This window comes from Lipotes vexillifer, unplaced genomic scaffold, assembly GCF_000442215.2.
Source record: "Lipotes vexillifer unplaced genomic scaffold, Lipotes_vexillifer_v1.1 scaffold1306, whole genome shotgun sequence".
Taxonomy (NCBI): Eukaryota; Metazoa; Chordata; class Mammalia; order Artiodactyla; family Lipotidae; genus Lipotes; species Lipotes vexillifer.
Window position 1 is genome coordinate 1,102,715 of NW_006786512.1, and position 13,933 is coordinate 1,116,647.

The 13,933-nt window shown below is 44.8% G+C and overlaps 1 protein-coding gene across 5 annotated transcripts in view; it reads left to right on the forward strand.

The window, feature by feature from the left end:
- The window catches only part of RAPGEF4 (Rap guanine nucleotide exchange factor 4), a 352,267-nt gene that overhangs the window by 320,213 nt on the left and 18,121 nt on the right, over positions 1–13,933 (forward strand). For all 5 annotated transcript variants that reach the window (XM_007458842.1, XM_007458843.1, XM_007458844.1 and 2 more), the window contains 4 exons: positions 1,618–1,715; positions 6,565–6,690; positions 7,362–7,540; positions 10,530–10,620. In XM_007458842.1, coding sequence (XP_007458904.1) covers positions 1,618–1,715; positions 6,565–6,690; positions 7,362–7,540; positions 10,530–10,620 — 494 coding nt within the window. The remainder of the gene's footprint in view (positions 1–1,617; positions 1,716–6,564; positions 6,691–7,361; positions 7,541–10,529; positions 10,621–13,933) is intronic.

Below are 13,933 nucleotides of genomic sequence, written 5' to 3' on the forward strand. Positions count from 1 at the left end.
TATAAACCCTAAACAAAAAAGCTTAAGGCTGTAATAACATATAATGGAAAAGAATTGAAAAACAATTTATACATGTAAATACCTGTGTCTATATGTATATATGTAGTACTGAATCACTTTGCTGTATACCTGAAATAACGCAACACTGTATCAACCATACTGCAATTAAAAAAAAAAAAAAAAAAAAAAAAAACTTTAAGACCTTGGAGCTCTGAGAAATGTGGGCCCTAAGAAGGCACCTGGCTTTTCTAGCTAAAGGCTGTAGGTTTTCACAAGTCTGAAGTCGGAGGTGGCCATAGGCTGGTTCTTTTCAGTTGATGATGGTTTTCCTCCTTTCCCAGTAGAGAGGGTAGGAACTCAGCTCGTCAAACAAAACGAGAAGTCTCTTCCCTCGCAGGATTACTAGACTGCTCTGTGCTTTCCTGAAATGTCGTTTATTCATTCTTCATATAGTTTCTGGCCACTTAGTGTGGCTGTGAGAGGAGAGGAGGTGTTGGACACAGCCCTGGGCCTCCAGGTTGCTCACAGGCTGGTGAGGCGGGAGACAATAAATAGATAATTAGAGTCCATGCCGGCAAGAGTTTCGGAAGGGTCTGCATGCATTGCAGTGAGAGCCTGGAGGAGAGAGCCGTCAGGCTAGCTGGTCCAGTATGATTTGATAGTTACTGGAACATCCTTCAGGATCGGGTGAGCCATCCCTGCCGTGTTTGAAGACAAATGATTCCACTGATGTAGGATTTTTAAATGCATCTTGGATTCCCAAGATATCCCCTTCCGTTTCTGTTCCCGGCACACACGACCCAGGACGTCTGTCTGCCGTGATGATCCCTCTGGCACACTCTTGCCATAGCTATCCAGGTGCCTCCTTCACTTCCTCCAGGTTTCCCGCCAAGTGTCATTGTCTCATGGAGGCCCCCTCCTTCCTTTCTCCAGTTCCCTTTCTAAAATTCCCCCTTATACATACTTCCTAGCCTCCTTCCCTGCTACACTGTTTTCTTCTCCTCACTGCTTACTCTCTGGTACCTTGGCACTATCTGCATCCCTCACTATGATATAAGCTCTTTCTGGACTGTTTTGGGTTTTTTTCCCTGTATTGTTCTCTTCTGTATCCTCAGTGCCTAGAGCAGTGTCCAGCATACAGTAAATGCTAAATATTTATTGTATGGATTATCTTTTAAATATCGAAGACTTAATCTAATAAGGCAGTTGCCCTCCAAATTAGGGAATGAGTGATAAAACGGTAATAAATTTTACATCTAAAGTCATGTGGGATCTCAGAAACCCCCTAAGTTTTCTAAAAGTTATGTCAGCTCCATCTGGAAGCGTAACTTGTTTTTTAAAAAGCAGGTGCGGTTTTTGTATGCAGAACTGGGTGAATTGACCCTCGGGTATTTCCGTTCCTGTTTTGTGGTCATTTCTGACGGCATCCTGAGTGTCGTGTGCCTGCACGAATGCTGTGTCTCTTTTATTCAGTGGGTTCCTTCAGTACTATATTTTATGCAGTCACTCTGCGTGTTCCGGTAATCCACCAAGCTGGCGATCTGTTGGTGTGATTAGGGCAGTGCAGCAAATCTCAGGTGCATTTAATAGGCAATCTCTTGCTTTTTATGTTCACAGAAAAGGTGGTGCTCAAACCTAATGATGTTTCAGTATTTACGACGCTCACTATTAATGGACGCCTGTTTGCTTGCCCGCGAGAGAAATTCGATTCACTGGTAGGTGTGGATGGCCACCTCAGAGCAGCGTCTGCAATCAGAAAAACTTGTCTGGAGCTTAATTTTGCAGTCACGTTGAACCTAGTTGCTAAAAAATCTTGAACACTGATTGTCTTTTTCTTTTCTGCAGTCTATCAGGTAAGCCTCAGGTGTTCATTTGAGATGCTCTGAGCTTTAGATTTTCCTTTGTGGAAATTCGCCAAGTAACACCACTACTGGGGCATAATTCAGCTTTCAGAACTCTTTGTAGTAATTCACGTCCTTGAAATGTCCCCGGTTTAAATATTACTATTAAGAATCTGAATACTTAGACACCAGGATAGAAATAACGTTTTAAGACAAGATGTTGCAATTTATCCTACCCCGTAGGGGGGATGTAGAAATGCATTATGGCAGAGCCACTCTCCGGTCCAGGGAAAATGCTGTTCCCTGAACGGGCTCTCTCCATCTTGTGTAGGAAATCTCAGAGGCCAGCCGTCTTTCCTAAGTCTCCAAAACAGTGTTCGCGGCCCCACCCAGCTCTCTGTGAGTAAAGGCTTAATCGGCCCTTGCTAATAAGTGACTGGCCCGCCCTTCTTTTTGCAGCTGGTAGGGTTCATTTCTATTTCTCCTGTAAACAGGCATAGAAGTGAGCAGCTACCAGAGTATCTTAAGAGAGCCTGTGGGGCCAGTTCAGGGGATAGAGGACTAGTTTTTTCCATCTTGAGACACACCGGGCTTCTTTACCAAGAGAAGTGCAACACGGGCGCTACAGGGAAAACCGCATTGTGTTTTAGGGGGAAAACTTAAATACATAAGTGACGCGTGAATACGTTCAGTTTAATCAGATCAGACATTGTAGTAAATCAAGATTCCCCTCCTTGGACTTTTTAGAGCTTGTTTAGCCTCATCATGATTCTGACCTTCCAGTTTGGGGAGAGCTATTTTGTGCACTCACAGCCGAGCAGATTTTGCAACATCTTGAATTCACCTGGAGGGGAGCTTCACAGAAGGGGCGTTAGTTCTCCCGTCCCTCCCTCATCCGTCTGGCCCGTGAGCACCCTTGCCTCACTCAACCAACCACCAGCGCTGTGTGATCTGAGTCTGCCCCCAGTTCTTTTCGTATATTTTTCATCATCTACATTCATGGCTTCCTGAAAAATAAATATGTCCCAGTATTGAGGGATTGGGGGCAAGAAATGGCGTGGATGAGTTACACTGCTCTCTTCTGGAAGCGAAAGCCATCAAAAGCCAGTTCAGCCAGAGCCCTGCCAAAGGTGCCACATGATGTGTTTGCCACACAGCGCTCAGGCCTCTCTTGCCGGCTGGTCCTTGGCCGCAGTGTCTGATGATGTGGTGTAGAGATGGAGAGTGTGGACCATCTCCAGCTCCCTGTGGGGGCAGATACTAACTTTTTAAGCCTCTGTTTATTTGCACACAACCCTTCAGCCTTACAAGTTCTTAGTCCTTGCTCGTCTTCCACTTTAAGGCCGGAGTAATTGCAGGGAGTTTACTTTGCAGCAAGTAGCCAGACGAGAACCTGCTTAATTTCTTCCCCGTCGGTGCTCTGCCATTCACTGGGCTGCCAGCTATGCTGTTGTTTCTAAGGAGTGGTCGAGCTCTCCCTGCCTCGCAAAACTGTAGGCACGGAGCTCCTTTTCTGGCTTTCTAAAGATTTCTTTGAGGACAGTCCATCTAGGAAGAGTCGCATACAGGATGCCCCTGCAGTACAGAATGTTGGCCAAACCTTTGATCCATCAACACATACTTATGAAGTGCTAGCTTCTGTGTGACACTAAACCAGTGTCCCAGAGCCTCTGCCCTTAAGACAATTATGGTCAGATTGGGAGATGAAACTAACACAGACAGCCTGGAACAGAACAAATTGTAGTGCTGAAGTGTTGTCTAGAATCAGTAGAGTGCCAGTAATTTATCCTAGTTGCCTGAGGGCTTGGATTCTAGAGCTTTACTTTCTTGACATTTTAAACATAAATGTCACTATAGAGCAACTTACAATAAAACCCCATGGCACTGTAATTTCGTTCTAAATACTTTGATCCATTCACTAGCTCCTTAGGTTTTTATTTAGGGCCTATACTGTATCATTCCAGGCGGATGTTTCTGGCTCTAGGATGGTCTTGAAGATGAATCCATCATGGTCCTTGTGCCTCAGGGAGCTCACAGTATAGTGTGGGACACCAGAGTGTAATGAGTCTCCAATGTGACAAATGCCATTGCAGAGCTAGGCACAGAGGTGTGGGAGCACGAGGAAAGAGGATGCTGAGGTGGCAGCTTGCTTTAGCCATCTCTTTGTCACTGACAATCAGCACATCCTTTTAATGTCTTAGTTGCCTCATCTGGACAATGGGAGGGTAACAGTGCTATTCTCCCAGTCACCACCATCCAGGCTTAACAGAGAAATCAGCTCTCAAAAAGAGCAGAGAGAGAGAATCAGTCTATAGGAGTTCTTTGCCTCTGTGTGGGCACTTTTCAGATCTGTCTGTGTAATGCAGACCCTACATAGGCTCTGCTACACTTCATCTGTAAGGAAACTTCCACAGGGATATCTATGAGAAAATGGTCCAAGGAATTGCTTCCTATGGGGCCAGCATGTTAATTCCCCACTTCAGTTAGAGGAGCCCTCTGTGCTACTCAGATTGCCTCTCTGGTGGTTCATGGAGGGAAGGATCGGCCTGCCCTTTGCTTGGTGAGCCCTGTTCACTCAAAAAAAGTAGAGATTCAACAGGGGTTTCTGTTTTTCTCTCAAAAGGGATTCAGGATGATGTACCAGCCTCCATGACTAAAAGAATTTAATGGCATCGTCCCTGTATTTGTTGGGTTAATTTATCCCCTCTGTGAAAAGCCATAAGACCTCAAAGGAAAGAGATAAGGAGTCAGTTAGACTGAGGAGAGAGCAAACCCAAGGAATAGAGGGCAGGTCCACAGCAGAGCAGATGGGCGAGAGGGAAGGCAGAAGACCTACCCCGCTTGAAACCATTCTCCTTATTTGCTTCCATAAGCTACTTGCCCATCAGCTTCCGGTCGGTTCCCTAAGTTTTAAAACATTGGAATAATGGTTTTTCTTCCATGCTGTCTGTGCCCTAAATAAAGTGAATCAGGAACAACAGTATTTGGCTCATACATCCGGGTCCTGTACTCATCACACTTCCCCGTCTCTGCATTGGTGCAGCAGAGCTGGGAAGGGAACTAATTCGGAGGGGACGGTGGGGACCTTCTCTGTGCTAGGCACTGTGCTCACGTGCTGCACTTCAATTATTCCCATCCAATTCCCTTAACAAGCCTGGGTACTAGGTACTGGGGCCCCAACTCATCAGAGCTAGAAACAGACAGTCAAGGGATTAGGGAATCGTTCAAGTCTATGTAATTAGGGTGGGGTTTACATTTAGAATCTGTTGCTCTCTAAAACTGGCACTAACCTGGTCTGTTTCAAAACCCTAACTCCCATCTGGTACTCAAAGACTTTCTAAAGCTGTTCAAGCTGTCCATTTGGTTCCCCTGAGCTCTCTGTTCCTGCCAAGTAAGTTTCATGACGGCTTCCTCATCTTCATGCCTCTCACGCCATCCTTCAACCTATGACAGACCATCCTGGATACTCAGGGAAAACTTTGCCATTCTAAACCCACCCAGTTTTGTCTGTTTCATCTTTTCAAGCCCATCTCTTTCTCCAAGAACCTCTTCAGGCCACACATTCATTCCAAACGCCTACTAACTCTCAAAAAGCCCATTCATGTTTCCTCACCTGTTTCTCCGTGTATCTGGGAGTCAGGTGTTTTTTGATGCTTCTGTCCATCCCTTTATACGTGCAAATGAATGCCAGCAGCTGACTCTTTACTGGCGTGCAGTGCTGTACTTGCTGGTCAGGGCTGACTCCTTTTTTAAACTGCAAACTTTCAAATGCCCGGAATGCAGTGGCCATTCATAGACTGTCAAGGTTATAGGTGATGATTATAATAGAATGTGAACGATATTAGTACTTCCAACATAAATATTGAATATCCAAATATGTTTAGCATCATATTGGGGAAATTATCTTTTAATTCGTGTGACTTTTGTAACTTTAAACATATTATTATAGATCAATAGGTATTAATATATTATACGTAAGTTTCTAATGTATACAAACCACTCATCTTATTAAGGAAAAGCACTATAACTCATTTCCCGTAAAATAAAAATGAGATAAGTAAGTTGGATGGAAAGTCTTGACCAGTGGTCTTCCAGAAAGTAGCAGTTTAGTTTTCTGATGCCTAGCCCAAAACACCATGACCATGTGACTGTCATTCCTAGCTCAGAAAGTGGAGCAATTGGACATCATATATAATCACATGTAATCACATAGCCCTCTGTCACCTAGTACCCCAGGCAGCGTGTTATGAGAAATGGAGATGCAGCAACTTTACCACTGTTACCAGCCCCTGCAGTAGTAAGTAGCCCTGTAGCTAAACATCCAAAACCACCGTGCCAGTACCTGCTTTGGAATGGCTTCAGTGGGAAATAGGAGAAGAAAGTCCTTAAGGGCTGCTTACATGTTTGTCAGGGAAAAGGAATCATTCCCCGGGAGCTCCCAGGCCCATGCAGAAGAGAACTTTCATGGGTCAGTCTTCACTGAATCTTATTTGCCATGGTCCACATTTTTCAGTCAGTGGAATTGATTAGAGTGATGATGATTACTATAAAAATGGCACAGAAGCAAGTGAGCATTAAGAGCAAAGGCATTTTTCTCCTCTGGGTAAAATCAGTTTCAAGATATTCCTGAAAGCCTCTCCAGAATCCTTTTCCCTCAAAGTCCTGACAGCACTCAGCGTGTCTGTTTTGCGATTCCGATACATTTTTGCATTATTATTCATAGACTCCCTTGCCAGAGCAGGAGGGCCCAACTGTTGGAACAATGGGAACTTTTGAATTGATGAGCTCCAAAGATTTGGCATACCAGATGACAGTTTATGACTGGGACCTCTTCAGCTGTGTGCATGAGGTAAGGTGCTCCATTTAGAGCATTCATTCGTAGGTATCGTGGCAATTCTGGATGCAGCCTGTAAATGTTAATACGTGCTGCAATGTGTGGGAGCCACGCGAGGGTTTTTTAAAATCATTGAGTCCATTAATAAAGGCTGTTATAAAGCCTTTAAGTGTTAAAGAAAAATCTTTATGATTTACAGCGAGCTCTGGCTTCCTGTGAACATTAAGCCAGTGGCACCTAGTTTATAGTTAACAGATTCAACAAGGCTCATTGAGCCATTAAGATCTGCAAGTTGAAGTTCAGGTTGAATCCTGGTCAGTGACCGTATTCACATTTGCTGACCAGTATCAATTTGTCACGTCAAAGGGAGGAGCCAAGCTGGTGTTTTGATTTAAAAACAAAGACATGGGCTTCCCTGGTGGCGCAGTGGTTGAGAGTCCGCCTGCCGATGCCGGGGACATGGGTTCGTGCCCCGGTCCGGGAAGATTCCCACATGCCGCGGAGCGACTGGGCCTGTGAGCCATGGCCGCTGGGCCTGCGCGTCCGAAGCCTGTGCTCCGCAACGGGAGAGGCCACAACAGTGAGAGGCCCGCGTACCGCAAAAAAATAAAAATTTTTTTTAAAAATTAATAAATAAATAAATAAAAATAAAAACAAAGACGTGACATTGTTTTCCTTTCTTCTAGCTGGAGCTAATCTATCACACATTTGGAAGGCATCACTTTAAAAAGACCACAGCAAACTTGGATTTGTTCCTCAGGAGGTTTAATGAAATTCAGTTTTGGGTTGTCACTGAGATTTGCCTTTGCTCCCAGCCTAGCAAGCGTGTTCAGCTCTTAAAAAAATTCATTAAGATCGCGGCCCAGTAAGTATCATCCACTTGGAGAGACAAAAACGTTTGCGCTGTGTTTTCATTTTGTCCCCTTAGATTACACCTTAAAAAGAAAAGCGAGATAGAAAAATCTCCTTATGTACCAGGACCAACCAGAGGGGCGTAAGAATCACTGAACTCTTGCGAAAGATGTGTTTTGTCTAGCTTTTGTAATACTTGACACCAATATATAAATTAACATCCTGCAGCACTGACGCTCGAGTTAAAATCGTGACCTCTTTTTGCTCTGAACTACTCAGACTTCGTGCCTCCTTCCGCATAAACGACTCCTTCAGCAAAGTTCTGCACAAAATTCTGTTGGAAAGGCTGGGCGAGTCCAGGTCTAACTCGACACGTTCTTGCCAGTAGAGGGCAGTGGGGACATGCACGTACAGCCGTGCATCCGACTCAGCCGGCATAAAATCCATAAAATGCATAAAGGCGAGCTAACCTGGTCCATGAAAATCATCTCCATAAACATCAGAAAAAGCAAGCATCTTATAAATATTCTATTTAACAGCACTTCATGGGAAACAATTTATTTACTGCAGGGGCCAGTTAGATTTCTCCCTGAAATGAATTTAATCTTCTCCTGCTATTTAGATATGCCTGACAGCCTCCTGTTTACTTCCTTGTTTTTGGTATCACCACAGTGCTAAAAATAAAATGCTAAATGCGGCTGTGGCTGTGGCTGGGAGACTTCTTTCTTTTCTCAACCCAGGGAGCTCCAGCACAGGAAGGTGGGGAGCACAAGTGACCCCAGCTGGGCAGTTTTCTTGAGCCAAAGAGTTTAGATCCCATACAGAGTCTGATTTCCAGAGCTAAACAAAGAAGCAAACGCTGCCTGACGTTTTCCACATGTCAGCTTGCCAAATGCCTTGAATTATTTTGCCAAAATTTGGGAGTTCAACGGGATATCCAGATCTCTTGCATTCAAATGCTGGTATCTCTTAATTTGGAAAAACTGCCTTTTGAAAGAAAGATTTGGTAAAATGTTGCTTATGAATTTCTGGTTCAGAGTGTAGCCACTTTCCCCCCCGGAGCCTGAAGAGGCTTATCGCAGGGAACAAATGCCTCCGTTTACTTGGAAGGAGATGACTGGAAACTGTGACAGCATGTGCTTCCCTGCTAGCAGGAGCACATTCTCTCCTCACCTTAGCCTGGCAGTGCTGAGTGCAACAAGCGGGGAGAGAGGAGGTCTGCACACAGACGTGGAGACCAGAAAACCTTTGGGGGCCTAATCCTGCCATTTTACAGGGCAACATAGGAGAGCCTTTCAGAAACTCAGGAATTTTTTTTTTTTTAATGTCTTTGCCTTTCTTATCTCTCTTCCTTCTGATTATGGGTGGATTTGGCCTTTGGAATAAATTGGTTTATGTCATTTAACCTGCGCCGTCCTACACAGTAGAACTCTTCACACAACCCAGCTGGAGAAGACTGTAGACTCAGAAACCGAGATCTACACAAATGAGATCTTAAATCAGTGGCAGTTGGCATGTTTTACGTGATATTTTTAGAGAACGTCAATATATTCTATCGAAGCTCTTTGACCTGCCCAAACTTTGTGAAGTTGGGGGTCCAAATGTTATCCTCACCTTTTACAGGTGAGGAGACTGAGGCAGAGAGAAATTTCGTGACTTACCTAAGGTGATAAAGTTAGTCGGTAACCAGAGCAGTGAGCAGAAAGGCAGCCCTGCAGTCCTGCGTGTGCTTTCACGATCGCACAGATAGGACAAAGGCAAACACGTCCATGACCAGCCTCGCTGCCTGCAGTCCGGGGACTCTGAAGTTGCTCTCAGCCCCTGACCTGAGAGCCACCGCCCCGGCCCATCGAAGGCCCCGCCTGCTTCCTCAGCGGTGCATGAGACACACCATATCTCCTCTACATCTGTTTTCCCATTTCCACACAGACCATTTATGAATCACTCTGCAAGGAGTACGCAGGCAGCAAATGCAACAATTAGCCTTTTGCGAAAATGCTAATCCAAAGAAGATTTAATTATGATGTAGTCAACTTAGATAACCGTATTGATTTGTGGTAAAGGATGTGTGCTCCTTGCAAAATGAACCCTTCTTTCCCTTTGCAAGGAGCTGGTATAAAGAAGTCGAAGATTCCTTTTTTTTTTTTTTTTTTTTTTTTTTTTTAAGTTAAACCAAGGTATTGATTTGTGGTAAAGGATGTGTGCTCCTTGCAAAATGAACCCTTCTTTCCCTTTGCAAGGAGCTGGTATAAAGAAGTCGAAGATTCCTTTTTTTTTTTTTTTTTTTTCTTTTTTCAAGTTAAACCAAGTACCTGGGCTAAATATTTGCATTCTAATAAGAACCTTTGGTATTGTTCCACAATATTCTTCCCAAATATATATTCATAAAAGCTAATGGCATAAGTACAGATTCAAAATGACCAGCTTCATCGACATTGGTAAAACAGACAAAGTAAGGTCATTTTTTGGTCAGTTGTTTAGGTTATTAGCTATATAGGGATCATGATTTGTAAGTTGACATTTTTCAACAAATTGGAAGCATTTGCATGGCAGGTAGGAGCCCTGACGGCTGCAGCAGTGTGATTTTCCTTAGTTCCCTCTCGTGCTGCCAGAGCCTGAGGTGTCCAGCTTCAGCCTGAAAGTCTGGAAGTCTCCAAGGACGTTTTGCTTTCTCTCTTCCTAGCCCTTGAGATGTTTCGCTCCAGGTCCGACAAGGCTTTTAGCAAGCTTTGGGATTACAATAGCAATCTCTAGGAACTTCCTCCTCAAAACCTGAACCTAGATGGCCCAAACCATCACCTTTCTAAAATTACAGTGAGAGATCAAACGGCAGAACACGGTCACCCAAGTGGAACTTACACAGAGCATTAAATCTGTCACTGCCTGCTCTCATAAAGGAGTCCTGCCGAATATTAATGACCATCAGAAAATAAAACTCTAATTTTTTTTTTATCTCACTCAAAAGTGGCATTTTACTCCAGTACGTGCCTCTTGTGTTTCAGCTGCAAGGAGTACAAGAATCTGAATTCCTTTTTTGCCATCGTCATGGGACTAAGCAATGTTGCTGTGAGCCGCTTGGCACTAACATGGGAGGTAAGCTTCAGCTGAGATCCAGCTTCGAATTTGCCTGAAGAGTCAAAACACAGGCTCACCAGTGAGCCTTTTTTTTTTATAGAAATATCACTCATGCTTGTATAACAGTGGGAAAGGTGGGGCACTTTGAGGGAGGTGACCTGTCTCCTTTTGCCTCAGAGTGTGAATTTTAAAAGGCATTGTCCTTTTGTAGAGGGGGGAGGGGATGAGGGGGGGGGTCTCAGCTTCCTGGACTATACAATGTAAATAATAACAAGTCTAGTTCCTAGGTATAGCATTGCTTGGATGACTTCATCTTGTTCACAGATCCTATTCTCTGAAATGTCTGCTTCTTGCTTTTTAAATAAGCCTTATCTGTAATTAAGAGAGGACAGAAGATCCATTTTTATCCCGGTAGTCATTTTGCTCCTGGGAGAATTAACCAGAAGGCCAACTGTTTGGCCCAGCTGAGTCCCAAGCATCTCCTAACTACCCAGCAGACCTCTCTGTGTCTGGAGGAGCAACAGTTGGCTAGAATTCGGTTTGGTGCAAAAGTTATGCAGGTGTGTTGTGCATTTCTGTAGCAAATACGATTAATGGTTTGTTGATAGTTGGTTATCTGTGCTAGAGAACAGCTTCATTTTTCATTAGCTAAGTTCTCAAAATATGCCTGACCCCTTACATGTGGTATGTAGTCAAAGAAATATTAATCTCTAATGGAACACACACACGAAAATAGACTCTTTCTAAAAATAAAAAGGTATGTGTAAGTGGGACACAAAAAGAGAGCAAGGAGTAGGTAACACAGATCTTAATTTGCAATGCTGCTGTAAAAAGGCACCAAAGGCAGCTGTTCGCATCTCTACATGTTTTCCTTGAAACATTTTCTTCCCTACTTCCCTCTTGAAACTGTTTTCTTTCTCTGTTTGTCCTCAGTGTTTCCACTGTTTATAGGACAGGTCTTCACAGGTCCTTCTGTCTTGGGTTTCTCTGAAAATTCCCAGCAGATGCTGCACTCAGCAGCTCATCCCCTGAATATAGGAATGAGGGAATTGGTAAGGCCTGCATGCCATTTGGCTGGGTCATCTTCCAGCTAGTAAAAAAAAAAGTGCTGCCAAAAAATCTAAGCAGTGAAGCCAGGGTGCAAGCCTCCCCTTCTTGTAGCCCACAGCTCTTGGAATCTTTGGAGAGCTAGGGTTCCCTCTCAGAGAGTCTGCTTTCCCCAACTTGTTTCCAGCTTTTCACTCTCTCACGGAGTCCAGATGATTTGGCTGGGAAAATCAAAGAAGGTATAAAGCCTCACGGGGTCTGGGAAGGCCAGGTACAGGTGCACATAACAGCAGTTAGACATTAAGGCCGTAGCATGGGGGAAACACTCTCAGAATCCCCTTTCCCGGTCTAAAGAGAGAAATAGGAGGCTGCTTGGGGGGCGGTGGGGACAGGCAGCAAAGGGAGAGAGTTTATTGGCCAGTCCTTCAAGGAAGGAGCACAGCAGCCTGTGAGCTTGTGTTTCCATCCTTGCGTATTGCTGAAGAGAGTCACCTTTCATCATTTGTAAGCCTTTATCTCTTAAGGTGAAATGTAATTGGATCATTCTGTAGGAAGAGCTTTCATTCTTGAGCGTCTTTGATTTGGGTTTAGCTGCCTGGACTTGCCAAGACCCTCCCACATGCTTCCCACACGACAACAGTGAGTAGCACGATGGCAGCAGGAGCAATGTGGGAAATAGTGCCTGCCCGCTGGGAACTAGAAAACACGCGAGAGAGTCGATGAACGAAACAGAAAACAGAGTGAAGCCACGCAGCAAAGGGAATGCTCCAGCATAGAGGGGAAAGACCCCTCTGAGATAAAGCCAGTGGGAGTAAGAACCCAGAGCCGAGTTTCTCGGCCTCAGTGGTGTTGGCACTTCAGGCAGGATCATTATTCTTTGTTGTATGGGGCGGGGGTGGTGGTGGTGATGTCCTGGCCACGTAGGAGGCTTAGCAGCACCCCTGGCCTCAATCTACTGTATACCAGTAGCGCCTCTCCCTCCACCCACCCCAGTTGTGACAACAGGAAAGGTCTGTAGACATCACCAAATATCCCTGGGTGTGGGTACAAAATTGCCCCCAGTTGAGAACCCCTGCTCCAAAAGCATGGGATGTGGATAGGTAATAGTATTAAGACCCACATGTTTTATTACCATATGCACTCCGGCTTTTGACCCAAAAGTCAGCAAAGCGCAGAAAGAGAACTAGAGCGATAGATCTAACCAGAAATGTCGTTCGCGGGGCTCCCCTGGTGGCGCAGTGGTTGAGAGTCCACCTGCCGATGCAGGAGACGCAGGTTCGTGCCCCGGTCCAGGAAGATCCCACATGCCGTGGAGTGGCTGGGCCCGTGAGCCATGGCCACTGAGCCTGCGCGTCCGGACGCAATGGGAGAGGCCACAACAGTGAGAGGCCCGCGTACCGCAAAAAAAAAAAAAAAAATTGTCTGTGTTCACGGAAAGTTATCGCCTAGCATGGTGATTTGGACACTTCGTGGAGCATGAGACCCTTGTATCCCTTGATGCCCAGCCCAGCCTTCATCCCTTTGAACTTTTTCCCCTAAACAAGGATATCAGGTTTCCCTGAAACCCAACTTGAAAAGAGGCACTAGGACAATGAGTTTAGACACTATAAGGAGACTAGTTCCTAGAAACAAAATAAGATGGTTTACAGTGTTTAAAATGGGAATATGACAAACCCATTCAGAGAAGAGAGAAAAAGAAGAGAGAGGAGCTTTGGGGTGGATTGCAGAGGCCTGATGGGGTGGATCAGTTGTTGATGGTAGACTTCACTGCGTGAAGCAGAGCTGAGCGGGACGTTCAAGGCCCGGGACTTGGTCAGCACTTCCACGGTCTCGGGATGGGGAACATCACACTGCTATGTCTTGGAGTGACCCTGTTAGAAGAGAGAAGTTCAGCTTTACTATAAGCTCAGGACCTAAGCAAAGTGAGAACCAATAGATTGAAAGATGATTCATCATCGACCTACGGTGTAAATGTGTGGTATTGAATCATATGCCAAAATATAACCATGAGAAATTCCTAAATTGATAGAACTATCTAGTTTTGTATTATAGCAAGGCAGAGAAATCCTGTGGGAGAAAGGCTTGTGTAGGAAAGCACAGCGCATATGATAGAGGCAATAGAAAAGGAGGCAGGAGATGTGAATTACAGAGGCTCTGACCATCATCAGCTGTGTGACGTTGGCATGTCATTTAATCTACGAGGTTTAATTTCTTCCGTCTATAAAACAGGTTTAATCTAGTCAAATAAACATGTATTGAGCACTTGCTCTGTACCTGACACTCT